General features: G+C 43.0%; 2 protein-coding genes across 2 annotated transcripts in view; one reads left to right on the top strand and one right to left on the bottom strand.

Moving 5' to 3' along the window:
• The window catches only part of TIMP3 (TIMP metallopeptidase inhibitor 3), a 45,960-nt gene extending 38,659 nt beyond the window's left edge, over positions 1–7,301 (top strand). The window contains exons 3-5 of the mRNA XM_084610872.1: positions 2,089–2,200; positions 2,973–3,094; positions 4,519–7,301. Of these exons, the coding sequence (XP_084466998.1) occupies positions 2,089–2,200; positions 2,973–3,094; positions 4,519–4,716 (432 nt within the window). The 3' untranslated portion in view covers positions 4,717–7,301. The remainder of the gene's footprint in view (positions 1–2,088; positions 2,201–2,972; positions 3,095–4,518) is intronic.
• Positions 1–14,827, bottom strand: part of SYN3 (synapsin III) — a 279,080-nt gene that overhangs the window by 160,056 nt on the left and 104,197 nt on the right. The window lies entirely within an intron of this gene.

Consider the following 14,827-nt stretch of genomic DNA (forward strand, 5'->3'; position numbering starts at 1 on the left):
AGTCCTAGGTTAGTGCCCTAACCACGGGACCACCTACAAACATACAGCATAAATCAGGAAATCAAAGTATATCCCCTGGAGAGCAACAAAATTGCAAGTATAACAACACATGGATGAGGCAAAGCATGCAAGGATTAACTATTCAATGGGAAGCTTATGCTCAGTTAAGTATACACTTACATATTCCAAGCACGATGCTTGCACTTCTACTGGTATGGAATGATTAACTTCAAAAAATCCTTTCCTCACATAGTTGTCAGGCATAATTAGAAGTAAGACTGGAGAATACAAGCTCTTTGGAATGAATTTCGCTTTATGTAATATTGCTGTTATACAGTAACAGTACTGCTAGATCACTGCTAGTGATCAGTGCAATATAAATATGGAGAGGTAAGACAAATAGAAAAGTCACTGGATGACCCAGGAGATGGTTTTATCTCAGAGCATAGCAAGACTTTTTAAAATGTGTTTTTAAATGGGAGTGTGGCAGCAGTGGTTGGGCCTGGTCCAAAGTCTGTTGAAGTCAATGGGCTCTGGTTTAGGCCCTTAATGAAGGAAAGGTGGCATTTGGTGAGTTTTAAGAAAGAACTTAGTTAAGGAGGTATATGAATGAACAACGAATGTACACATGGACACTGGGATCATAGGGGATTCCAGGAAAAGGGCGTAGCACGGGAGAAGGTGTGCAGGACACTTCCCAGTTGACACAATGACAAGAATTTATAGCTTTTGGGGTTTGTTTTGCTTAGATATTTCCAGTTATAAAAGTGGGAGAGAAACTTCAAGCTGGCAAAGCTGGTGTCTTAATGGTGATGCAGTAGAAAGATAGGGGGAAAAGGATAGTGGCAGATCTAGAGGAGACAGTGAGGTTCAATGCATTGAGCATCTACTTCTTGTGAACCTAAGTTCCAGTGAGGATTTGTTCTCAAGTGAGTTTTGTGGGCTTGGGCAGTTAGGGGGAGAAACTTCAGGAAATTGTGATTCCCCTCATCCTCCAGTGTTTCTGTCTAAATTTTGGCCACCGATACAGCTGGTCAAAAAAAAAAAAAAAAACCAGCAGAAAAGCATCATGAAAATTTAGCCAAATGCTTTTTGTTGTTGACATTTTCAGGAAAACAGTCATTGAAATTCCACCCCCCTGCGCCCCAAAATATTGACCAGCCTTAATCTTCATTCTTAGGGGTTATTTTATTCACATGACTCCACACACTTCAGCGTGATAGGTAGTTTGCTTTCAAGAGTGCTGCTGATCCAGACTGGGGAAGGTCAAACTAATTTCTTTCTAATTTCATATCTACTTGAACACTTGTGAGTTCTATCAAACTTGAACTTAACTGGGCTTCCACTTAAGAGAGGATGTGGGGACAGAGCAGATGGTAGAAAAATTCTACAGGAACAATAAAGAATCTAGATGTTAATATCACCAATATGGTGCTCATTTGTACTAGTTTGGGGGAAGGCTGTTTTTTTAATACATAGCAAAAGCGTTTCTTTAGCTAGAGAAATATTAAGCCCCAGCTGAAGTCATGGGGAGCTGTGAGTGCTTAACATAGCCAACGATCAGGCCTTGTGGCAGGTACTTCAAATTGGGCACCCAAACCGAAAAATCCAAAATAATGGAGACTGGAAAAGTTGGGCCTTATTTATTTTTTTAAAAAATCTCCCTTGGGGAAAGAGAAATTGTTTAAATTTCAGGAAACCAGATTCATAAACTCAAATTAATTGTGCAGCTTCTGCCAGAAATAGCTTGCGACATTTGTGAACCTTGGAAATGCAGGAGATGTGACCACTTCAAGTCAGAAGTGAGGTGAAGTGGGAAAGGTGGTATGCTAGTGCAGGATGGTAATGGATTATTGTAGTGAAGATGCTCATGTATTGGCCGACTTGTGGGGGAGGCTTGCAAATCACATCACCTACAATATGCCAGAGTTCTGCTAGTAGCATCTGGTCCTCACTTTCAAGAGTACCACAGTTCACTGCCCAGAATCATGGCCTATGGATACCATTAAGGGAGCCAAAGGAAATTCCAGCAGCATGCTGAAAAACTGTCCTCCTTAGAGTCTAAAACAACTTTATTTATTCCCTCAGATGTACAGGGGCTTTGACAAGATGCCACAAGTTCAATATATCTACACAGAAGCCTCAGAGAGTCTTTGTGGGGTCAAGCTAGAGGTCAACAAGTACCAGTATCTGATTACAGGTAAGGGACCACTGGAGTTTCTCATGATCAGGACCTCTTTTCTGTCTGTATCTGTACTTGCCAAACACTCACACGGAATGGGGGTAGGTAGGTCAGCTCTATAAGCAGGTTCTTAAAGACAGCGCCTGTCTGCTTCCCTGTGCTGAAATACTGCATAAAACATAGAATGCAGTGACAATCAGTCAGTAGCATTCCAGTCTCCGGGGATTGCCTCTCCATTAGCAACACATTCCTCTACTTTTTTTCCCTCCCCTTAAATCTCTCCAGTTTACAAACCACATATCCAGTGTTGAGCATTTTTTGTGACAATAAGTGGCTATTAATGCATAACTGAGCTGGTGTGCCCACAACAGTACAGGCCAGTGTGATTCGAAACAGCAAGGCACCGCTCTGCTGAGCTAGAAATGGAAAAGCCTGTTTGGACCAAGTGAGTTGTTAAGATGAGGATGCAAAAAGAATTGGGACAGCACATGCCAAGTCCTGTTTCTCTTTTAAGGTGCCGGCGCACTTACACCTTGCAGTGTTGCAGAGGGGAATGTGATGGTTGTGGTCACTGGCATGCTGCTGGGGATTCTCACAGCTGGTACAAAGCTTCCAACTTGTGGAAGTGCCATAGTCTCACTCACTAATCCCATAGCTAATAGAAGAAAATAAACTGATTGCTGAACTGACACTAAAGGCATACACGTGGTATTGAGAACATTAGCAGGCTCAGGAAACTGTCTGACTGAACTGAGAACAACTAATTTGTGTCCCTTTCTGTGTTTTCCAGGCCGTGTGTATGAAGGAAAGGTTTATACTGGCCTGTGTAACTTGTATGAGAAATGGGACCGACTGACTCTGTCCCAGCGCAAAGGACTAAATCATCGTTACCACCTCGGTTGTGGCTGCAAGGTATGTATTGCCTCCAGTTAGATGCAATTAAAAGCCTAATCCTAGAACTGTGCTCATTGCAGCTTATAGCAATAATGCAGGTGAACTATCAGGGAAGGAACCAAAGGGCAAGAGATTTTTTACAGAAGGCAAAACAAGACAAATTTTGCTCCTCACGGGTTTCACAACGTAGTGAACAAGTTAAAGTTTTCTGCCTGCGCCTTTTCTATGCACCTTTTGGTATAATTTGGCAGGGTGGGGCAGAATCTCTGAAAATTTCACAAACATTATTTTGCAGATCAGCGAAATTATGTGCAGAGCTGCTGGGAAAATGTGTTAAGCTTTTTTCCCCCTGAAAACATTTTGAGTGATTAAAAGTTCAGAACTTATCTCTAAGACTTTGCACTCAGCTCCCATCCTGCAAATACTTAGGCACATGCTTGATTCTAAGCCAGAGGTTCCCAAACTGTGGAGCACAGTGATATGGTTATCGAGGGAGTACAAAGACCTGATGGAGCCACTCTGAAAGGCTGGAGTTAAGAGGGGACTCTGTCCGGCAGGGGAAGTGGACAGGGCACTGTGCAGGTGGTCTCGACTCCCAAGACCAGGCTCCCTGCCTGCCTTGCTCCCTCACCACTGCAACAGTCACAACCCAGCAGTTATGCTCCTCTGCTGGGGATATTAGCAGAGACTGTGTGAGTGGGGAACGAAAGGCTATACCCCGGGAGTACTGACCCACCTGCCAGAGAGAGCCCCTTCCTGACCCTGGCCAGACAGAGCCTATGCAAGGAAAGCAGACAGGGCCGCACTCAAGGGCTGGAGTCAGCAGGGGACCCTGTACAGCAGGGGGCCAGTACTCATGGGTGCAGCCTTCCACTCTGGTCCTGACCCTGGCCCTTCAGTGCTGCCCTGCACAGGCGGGGAGCGAAATGGGCAGGGAGCTGTGTCCCGGTAGCCAACACTACCTGACTGCTGCAGGGAGTGGAAGGTTTCCTCAGCTGCCACATGGTTAGTGTCCCCCACCCCTGGCCCCCGTGGGTACAGGGTATTCCTTCCCCATAACCCTGTTAAAAAGAAGGGTGTGGTCATTGGACATGAACCTCTGAAGGGGCGCTCAGCAAAGAAAAGTTTGGGAACCTCTGGAAGACAAGTAATGGTGCGGGAGGGGGAGCGACAAATCCCATGAATGGTAAGGTAGGCATGACTGGAAACGTTTGCGCACCACTGTTCTAAGCACCCGAACAGTGCCATTGACATTAATGGCACTGCTTGTGTGGGCAAGTTAAGAACATGTTTAGGTGTTTGCAAGATCGGGGCTTAATTTTTTAGTTAGCACATTAGTGCTTAAAAAGAATTTCAAAAACACCAGTTTCTGATTTAAAAGCAAAGTCCTATAAAATGTGCCTTCAATTTACCCCTATTCCACTTGCTGATTATAATTGCAGATTAAACCCTGCTACTACCTGCCCTGCTTTGTGACCTCCAAGAATGAGTGTCTTTGGACAGACATGCTCTCCAACATCGGTCATTCAGGGTCCCAATCAAAGCACTATGCCTGCATCCGACAGAAGGAAGGATACTGCAGCTGGTACAGAGGATGGGCGCCTCCTGATAAAACTATCATCAACGCCACAGATCCCTGAGCACAGTCCCTTCCCCATTTCCTTTCCTCCCTCCCTTGTGGCTGAGCTTCTCTTGGACAATAACTTCTACCAGATCATGATGATGACAATGAAATTAGTGCCTGTTTTCTTTCAAATTTTAGCACTTCGAACACTTAAAAAAAAGAAAAAGTCTATGCTGTCATACTGAATTTGTTTTTAATCACTTTTCGATTCTGAGATCACCCATTTCAGTCAGATTATATTTGTCTGGGAACGTTCGTTTGCACACCGGAAAAAAAAATTATGGAGCCCTTGCTCTCTCTATGTATCATTATCTATAGCAATATAATCTATATTTTTTTAGGAAAACAAAAATATAAAAACTATCCCAGTTCGGCACTATATCATTCTTCCTTGCCCTGGCTTCCCCAAGCCCTCTTCGCACACTCACTGCACAAATTATGTAGACTGAAGCTATTTGAAGGGGAAACTGGTTTAATTAACTAGATCAGTAAATAAAACAAACAAACCCCTATACAAACCGGGAATTTTGGAAGTGTGATTGGCTCCAGAAGTGGGAGAACTCAGTTGGTGTTAAGACACTGCATCATCTGGTAAAAGCACCAAGGACTGAATGTCCTCCTTGCTCATTCAGTCACAGTGTGAAGGCAAGAGCACACTGGAAGTTCTGGGGTTCCGTAGAACATAAAGAGAGGTTTATTATTATCATGAGGTTTTTGAAATAAAACCTGCATTCAGGGAGGTAATTCACCTAAGTACAATGCAGCAGGTGAAATGTTGAGCTTCTCTCTTTTAAACAGAGTTACTCCTGAAATTTTTGCAGTTTAGCTCCTGCAGAAAAATTCCCTTGTGAACATCTTAAACCAAACAAATGAAAATTATCAACACTAAAAATCAATCAATCACTCCCATGGAGAGGGGGAAAGGGGAGACTCACTAGGGTTTATTGCTATAAGAAATCTATTGCCAAAATAGTGTTTAGCTGAAGTAAGATGTATATACACATAATGACATAAGCTATTTTTGACAGGACGTGGAATTATTTGGTGTTATAAACAATGAATGCTTTGATTGTGTTTTAAAACAGAAATCTTGACATTCCGAGTCAGTGATTTATTTTTGGTAAAAGATGTTGAAACTCCAGTGTACCTGCAGTAGTGGTTAGAATCACTGTTTCATGCCCTCTTCCCCAACCATGGCTTACCTCCTACAGCTACACTGGCTGCAGTTGTATATGTAGTGAAAGCAAAAGCTGGCAGAGTGAGGCAAGGAAAAGCAACATCTTGACAGGCACCTCCTAGAACTTTAAATTTCAGCTGTCCAGTGGATTCCAAGTGGGTCAAGTGCTCTGTTTCCCCCAAGCTGTTGTTAATATAGCTATGGGCACACGCTTTTTCCACGTCCTGAGGCGACATGGGGGAAGGGATGGTCCTGGCTTCACTGTCGACTGGAGGATTTTTTTGTTCTGTTTTGTTTTTATTAAGAAAACTATAATATAAATTTTCTTATTAAATAAAAATATTTTAAGGTTTAATGTTGATGAGGAGGGGTTGCTGACAAAATGGGTGACTGTATATTTTACCGAGTGTACGGGGGAGGAGGGCAACACTTAACAACATTATTTGTGTTTGTTTTTTATTATTATAATTATTTATCTTACATAGACATGTATCTTCAGTTCATTCCACTTAGGAAGCAGAGCTGCTGTCAGCAAGAAAAGGCATTGCAGTCATCCTAGACAGGGACAATATAGCATTCTCTATGCAGTGATCTTTTCAATTTGTTTGAGGCTTCTTCGCCATTATGAGACGGGGAAGAGTGTATTCTAGTGTTGGGATTGATGCATCAATCATTTTGGGGCTTGTTTGACTTCAATGGAGCTATGCTGATTTACACCAGTTGAGGATCTGGCCCATTTATTAGAAGACACTTACAGGAGAATGTAGGTGTTTGGCTTAAATGGCATTTTCATAGAATCGTTTGGATTAGAAAGAACCTTGGGTGGAATCGTCAGCAATGCCTAAGTGGTTTAGGAGCACTCAGCTCACTGAAAGTCAATGGGGCTTGTGCCTAGGCGCACTTAAAAATGCCACCCCTTGTCTCTACCCTTAAATTATGGACCTGATCATCAAAGGCAATAAGCATCATCAAACCCTACTGATATCAGGGGGAGATTAGGTTGCTTTTTAGGATCAGGTGCTATATCAGGCTGCTTCCCTTTTCAGCTGGGCATCATCAAGTTGGGCCGTAAGCACAGGGGACCAATTTCTGCTCTGTTCCATCTGTGCAACTGCAGAGCTTTCTTATGCGTCTCTAGCAATGATAATTCCACCAGTACACTTCACAACTTGTGAAGTGACCATCACTGGAGCTAACCAAGGCCTGACCCAACTACCATTCGATCAAAGGTTCTTTAGCAATCATTAAATCATTGAGCACAGCCATTTCTCCGAGCTTTGGAAGGCGAGATGAAGCTTGTCATGCAATGAGTTGTCAGGCGTTGATTTGGATTTCCATTAAACTGTGGCTCTGTATTTTACCTGCTCACTGACTGTATAATTTAAAATCATATAAATAGCTGAAACATTACAGTATTGCAATCACATTATTGTGAAAATCTTTATTTTGTTGCTACAAAGATGTGTGTTCCTAGGTGGGCTGTAATGTATCTATGCGCTTTGTAAACAAACAAACAACAAAAACCCCAATGCTGCTACCAACAGAGTTATTTTCCTATCCAGATTTCCATTTCATATTGCAGAGGGTAAAAATATGTTTGACATGCAGACAGCTAGACTGGTAAAGGCGGGGGCTTGGAAAGCAACCCTCTTCCTTGCCAAATAAAGATGCAGCCGTAGAGGCTTTTTAAAATGTGGAACCAAATAGAGGGAAAGAGTAAGGGGGAAGAAACCAGCACAAAATACATTTCTTTTAGGAGGCGTTGAGGTTTTTTTAAATGAATACTATCAGGGACAGATATTTTGTGGACTAAGCTTGCCCTTGCATTATAAGGGGCTTGTCCAAAGCCCATTGGAATCAATGGGTGTTTTTCCATTGACTTAAATGGGCTTTGGGGTCAGGCACCTAAATTTCTGCCTCACTCTCTACTCTTCCCTTGCCTCACTGAAGATCACTTCAGCCTGCCAAGGCACAACTCCCTCCTTCTAGATTACAACAGGCCTTGCAGTATGTAAGCACTCTGTCTGGAGGACAGGAGTGAAGCTCCCGTCAGGGTGTTGTTTTCCCAGGTTAGCGTGGGTTGCTGTTGCATAAATCTCTTGCTGCTTCCCCTTTGTTGCGAAGGTTGAAATGTGGCCTCTAACATCCCCACCAGCCATGCTCTGTGCTGAAAGGGACACTGTCAATGGGACTACTTACATCTGTGTCCGCATGATCAGGGCCTTAGTTTTTAACAAACACACTTTTACTAGGTTTTAAATAAATCAATATTATTAAAACTCCATTTTTACAAACCTAATTCACTTTTCTAGACTATTTTTGCAGTTTCCTTATTTCCATTTTGTTTTGTTGCTTAGAATCATAGAATATCAGGGTTGGAAGGGACCTCAGGAGGTCATCTAGTCCAACCCCCTGATCAAAAGCAGGACCCATACCCAATTAAATCATCCCAGCCAGGGCTTTGTCAAGCCTGACCTTAAAAACTTCTAAGGAAGGAGATTCCACCACCTCCCTAGGCAACGCATTCCAGTGTTTCACCACCCTCATAGTGAAAAAGTTTTTCCTAATATCCAACCTAAACCTCCCCCACTGCAACTTGAGACCATTACTCCTTGTCCTGTCCTCTTCCACCACTGAGAATAGTCTAGAACCGTCCTCTCTGGAACTACCTCTCAGGTAGTTGAAAGCAGCTATCAAATCCCCGCTCATTCTTCTCTTCTGCAGACTAAACAATCCCAGTTCCCTCAGCCTCTCCTCATAACTCATGTGTTCCAGACCCCTAATCATTTTTGTTGCCCTTTGCTGGACTCGCTCCAATTTATCCACATCCTTCTTGTAGTGTGGGGCCCAAAACTGGACACAGTACTCCAGATGAGGCCTCACCAATGTCGAATAGAGGGGGACGATCACGTCCCTCGATCTGCTCGCTATGCCCCTACTTATACATCCCAAAATGCCATTGGCCTTCTTGGCAACAAGGGCACACTGCTGGCTCATATCCAGCTTCTCGTCCACTTTTCCGCAGAGCTGCTGCCTAGCCATTCGGTCCCTAGTCTGTAGCTGTGCATTGGGTTCTTCCGTCCTCAGTGCAGGACCCTGCACTTATCCTTATTGAACCTCATCAGATTTCTTTTGGCCCAATCCTCCGATTTGTCTAGGTCCCTCTGTATCCTATCCCTCCCCTCCAGAGTATCTACCACTCCTCCCAGTTTAGTATCATCCGCAAATTTGCTGAGAGTGCAATCCACACCATCCTCCAGATCATTTATGAAGATATTGAACAAAACCGGCCCCAGGACCGACCGCTGGGGCACTCCACTTGACACCGGCTGCCAACTAGACATGGAGCCATTGATCACTACCCGTTGAGCCCGACAATCTAGCCAACTTTCTACCCACCTTATAGTGCATTCATCCAGCCCATACTTCCTTAACTTGCTGACAAGAATACTGTGGGAGACCGTGTCAAAAGCTTTGCTAAAGTCAAGATACAATACATTCACTGCTTTCCCTTCATCCACAGAACCAGTAATCTCATCATAGAAGGCGATTAGATTAGTCAGGCATGACCTTCCCTTGGTGAATCCATGCTGACTGTTCCTGATCACTTTCCTCTCATGTAAGTGCTTCAGGATTGATTCTTTGAGGACCTGCTCCATGATTTTTCCGGGGACTGAAGTGAGGCTTACTGGCCTGTAGTTCCCAGGATCCTCCTTCTTCCCTTTTTTAAAGATTGGCACTACATTAGCCTTTTTCCAGTCATCCGGGACTTCCCCCATTCGCCACGAGTTTTCAAAGATAATGGCCAATGGCTCTGCAATCACAGCCGCCAGTTCCTTTAGCACTCTCGGATGCAACTCATCCGGCCCCATGGACTTGTGCACGTCCAGTTTTTCTAAATAGTCCCTAACCACCTCTTTCTCCCAGAGGGCTGGCCATCTATTTCCCATGTTGTGATGCCCAGCACAGCAGTCTGGGAGCTGACCTTGTTCGTGAAGACAGAGGCAAAAAAAGCATTGAGTACATTAGCTTTTTCCACATCCTCCGTCACTAGGTTGCCTCCCTCATTCATTAAGGGGCCCACACTTTCCTTGGCTTTCTTCTTGTTGCCAACATACCTGAAGAAACCCTTCTTGTTACTCTTAACATCTCTCGCTAGCTGCAGCTCCAGGTGCGATTTGGCCCTCCTAATTTCATTCCTACATGCCCGAGCAATATTTTTATACTCTTCCCTGGTCATATGTCCAACCTTCCACTTCTTGTAAGCTTCTTTTTTATGCTTAAGATCTGCTAGGATTTCACCGTTAAGCCAAGCTGGTGGCCTGCCATACTTACTATTCTTTCGACACATCGGGATGGTTTGTCCCTGTAACCTCAACAGGGATTCCTTGAAATACAGCCAGCTCTCCTGGACTCCTTTCCCATTCTCTGAGCTTGGATAACGGATCCGTCAGTTTCACTTTCAAATCCAATTTCACTTTCCAGTTCTCATCACAAGCACAGTACTGGAATGTTCCGACTGCCAACTCTGCCTGGGGGCTCTTGGTTTCTTTAAATATTGTTCCCTTTTAAAGTTGGGAGGGGGGTGTTCCCCCCTCCCCATTTTTTTTCTTTAGGGAAAAGGGTGAGGGGGATTATCTGTATGTGGAATTTCCTGTGCAGAGTCCCACTGAAGTCAATAGGGCTCTGTGCAGACAGAGCACTCCACCAACACAGTGTAAACCTCAGGATCAGGGCCTAATTTTGGTGTGCCAAACATGACCCTCATCTACACTTTGAACTGGGGTGTAATTCCCCACTGGAGTAGACAAACCCACTCTAGTTCTGATTGGAGCACCAGTGGAGGTACAGGTTAGTCACTCCAAGTACAGTACGTGTCTAGTGTCTCAGAGGGATGCTATTTGGCAGCTAGCCCCTCCTGCCACTCCGGCTACGCTCTGTTATTAGCACATTAGTACTTGCAACCCCAGGTCAGAGTGTAGACATACCCTTAATATGTCTGACTCATCAACGTAGACCTTCCACGCTCACCAGTGGGGAAAATGCTATCTCAGGGTGCCCATGAACACACCACTTAATAAGAACTCAAAGTGAAGGCACAAGGAAGAAAGAGTTCCCATTGTTTCACAGGACTTGCCAGGTATATTTCTTCAACTTTTTTCAAAATATTCTAAGTCTATGAATCCTTTGTATTTTGGAAGGGAGTGACAAAATTCAAAGGATGGTGCAAACTTTTTTTTTTTTTTCCCCATGCAGCTCAAAGTTTTCTGTCCACCAAATCTTGACAAAATCCTTAAAAAAAAAAATCCACTAAGACTATGTTGCTGCTTTTGTTGTAGTGGCTTAATCAGTATCTTGGTCACTCCCTTTTCTTCACTGAGCCCCTCTGCTGTTCCTGGTAGTCACAGAAATTTGGGGAAAGGAAACGAAGCCTGGGAGAAAATTTTATCCAGAAGAAATATATTTGTTGCTAAATTCTGTAACACTAGTTTACAGTTTTCCTCCATGCTATTTATAAATTTTATACTCAATGTATACTGTCTTTAAGGTAATACCGCATAATGTTCAATTTTTATAGTGTCCTTTTCTTCTAAGCAGTAAAGTGGTTTTATTTCTATCACAGACATTCTATCTCTGCCTTGCTTATGTTAGTCAGTCCTTTACTTTAACCATATACAACTGGTACCATATACTTTAACATATACAAATGTTGCTTTTTCATTGGCTTTTACGTGAAAATCAAGCCTCTGGCAATTGTTCTACTCCTGAAGACTCCCTCAACAATCCCCCTCTCTTTTTAAAGCAACCACTCTCCTGAGGTCCTGTTGTTGGGGTCACCAGCCGCAAAATGGAAGGAAATCCCTTTTGGAGTCTGTGAGTTCCACTTTTTAGATGGCCAGATGGGGTCACTACAGAGCAATGCAGCCACTATGGCTGAACGGGTAACACTGACTGCTCCTGAGGAGGAACATTTACACTGATGATGTGTGCAGCAAAGGGGGCTGTTGCTATTACAACAGGCTGCTCCATAGAGGCTAGTTTGAAGCACATTTTATCCAATATATCAGTGTTTTCATGGACTTACTGCCCATAATGAGAGAAGGTGGAGGTTACTCAATCAAATCCTTTCCATTGTGAAAATCTCAACCCTTGGAATATCTCTTTAATGTGACTAGTTATGGGTAATCGAAAATTTTCCATCAAAGCTTTCTTTTTGACAAAAAGTCGGGTGTTCAACTACATTAATATTTTCCCTCACAATTTTGAGTTTTTGTCAGAAATATTTGGTTTTCTGGCAAAAAGTAGAAATTTTCCATTGCACATTTTGACAAAAAAAAATTGGGGGGAGAGGGGGGGTCAAAAGTTTTCATCACAGAACCCTCCTTCCACACACACGATTTTCTGAACTTCTTTATGACTAGTCCTCATCCATACCCCTTTCCAATTAGGAGCCTATTAGCATTTGGAAAAGTTTGGACATGCAAAGCTGTGTTTTCTGATCTGACAACTGTACTAGTGAGGGAAAGTTACTTTAAGAAGAGATTTAATTCAAGTATCTTCATAAACACTTCTATAGTGCCTGCCATACAATGGTCATATAATGCTTTACAAACACCAACAACCTTAGTTCCACAACACCTCAGTGAGGTGGGAAAGTATTATTATTCCCATTTTACACATGAGCAAGCTGAAGCAGGTCAGTTAAGTGACTTGCGAAAGTCACAGCAGATGTGTGTGGCAGAGACTGGGAAAAGCACCCAACATTGCTTCCATCACATACATGCCCCTTTCTAGTCTCTATTTGCACAAATAGGCTTTTGTTTGCCCAAATGTTTGGGGAGTAGCTGCTCTTCATAAGGATACCCATATTTGTACATGAACAATAGCGTTTGCGTACAAATGAGATTATTGGCTGTTTATTATTTGCAGTATTGTCGAACAGGTCAGAGCCAATGTGCAGCCATCCTTCACACCCGGGGCCAATAAGAGGACCCACATGTGGCTGTGGCCAAAGACAGACAATGTCACACATCACTGGTGACTGCTCTCTGACCAGCTTTGATGGTGGTCTGTGGGCTCTGCACTTCGCTGACAAGGCTGCCGCAAACTGGCTTGGCAAGTCCCGCCTCCGATAAGAAATTATGTGCAATTTGTTATTCCCCTGTTTAAAAGGGTTCCATCGTTCTTTCCAGGAGTCAAAACAATGCTACAATGCTACCCACTGGCTGGAAATTACTTATCCAAACTATCTCATGAACAACAAATACATTTGGATGAGTCTACAAATGATTTCCAAACAGTGGGGTGGGGAAAAAAGCTATATCTGTCAGACAATTTATTTGCAACAAACAGTTTGCCCAACTCTGTTAGAAATATAAGTCCTGATGTGAGGGCAAGGCACATTCACATCTGTCCTGGAGCATCTTGGATGACAAAGTGTCCTCATAATTTGTTGATATGATTAAATGAAATCGGGCCTTACAAATTAATTTGACTTAAACTCGGACAAACTGTAGCCCAGTGTAAAGAACACACCATTCTCTTATCTGTCTGTCTTAGGAACTTATCTGGCCCCCATGACTGTAGCATCTGAGCACGCCACAGTCTAACATTTCTCCTTTGAAGTGCAGCAGTGCTATTATCACATGTTACAGATGGGGAATGGAAGTGTAGAGGGACTACGAGTCAGAACTTTAAAGGTATTAGGTGCCCACACATACAGATGCTTTGTGGGATTTTCATAAGCAGCTGGGAACTTTTTTGGGATTTTTGAAAATCCCACTAGGCATCTACCTACATGTTTAAGCACTTAAATACCTTCAAAAAATCTGCTCTCAAAGGAGTTACCAAAGGTCACACAAGAAATCTGTGGCAGATGAGGGGCTCAAACCCAGATCTCCAGAATCCCACAGTAGCACCCAAACAACTGGACCACAAAAGCTCTCTTTATGCCCCTGATTAAAGACCAAGGCAAGAGCCAGAAATATTGGACAAGCTGGAAAGATAAGGATCTTTTTCATATATGGTAAGAATGTCTCATCATTTGCAGTTTTTTACTCCAAAGTGAACCTAAAAACCTGCTGATAATGCAAGTGGGTGGCCTCCTTTGGATCACGTGACCTGTTTTCTAGCTCTGCAGCCACCAACCATAAAACTTTCCTCTGATTATACGGCATGCTAATCAGCCACATCATCTCTGGGCCCAGCCACCCCACAGTCAGATACCATAAAAAAGCCTGACACTTTGACCATTGGAAAAATAAAGTAACACGGAAGCACAGCTCAATGGACTCAAACACTTTCCAAGACATGTGTCTCTCTCTTTGAGTAGATCTATATATTACCACCCAGCTTTGCTAACAATTGTGGAGGCTTCTTTCACTCTGTCAGACATTTATGAGTATGGGACGTGCCTTAGAATTATAGATATGCATATTTTCAGTATACCATAGAAATGCAGGGGAGGAAGCGACCTCCAGAAGTCATCAAGTCCAGCCCCCTAAGATAAAGCAGCACCTAAGTAAACCTAGACCATCCCTGACAGGTGTTTATCCAACCTGTTTTTAAAAATCTCTAATGATGGGGTTTTCACAACCTCCCTTGGAAGCCTATTTCAGAACTTAACTATCCTTATCATTTGAAAGTTTTTCCTAATATCTAACCTACATCTCTTTGCTGCAGATTAAGCCAATTAAATATTGATCTACATATTTAAAGTGAAGATATCAATCAACATCCATAACACAATTAAATTACTGCGATTGATAATTTGCAATTAACAAAAGCAAATAAAAAATCTCAAAATAGAAGTTTGATAACTGCCTTATTGGATGTCCATTCATGTAAAAGATTATCTACAATATCTAACCCTTATATCACTACTAATCCTACCAATGAAGATTAAGGAAGAACCCAACTGGTTGGACTAGGGAAGTTGGTAGCATTGGTC

This window comes from Lepidochelys olivacea (genome assembly GCF_965140295.1).
Source record: "Lepidochelys olivacea isolate rLepOli2 genome assembly, chromosome: 1".
Classification (NCBI taxonomy): Eukaryota; Metazoa; Chordata; order Testudines; family Cheloniidae; genus Lepidochelys; species Lepidochelys olivacea.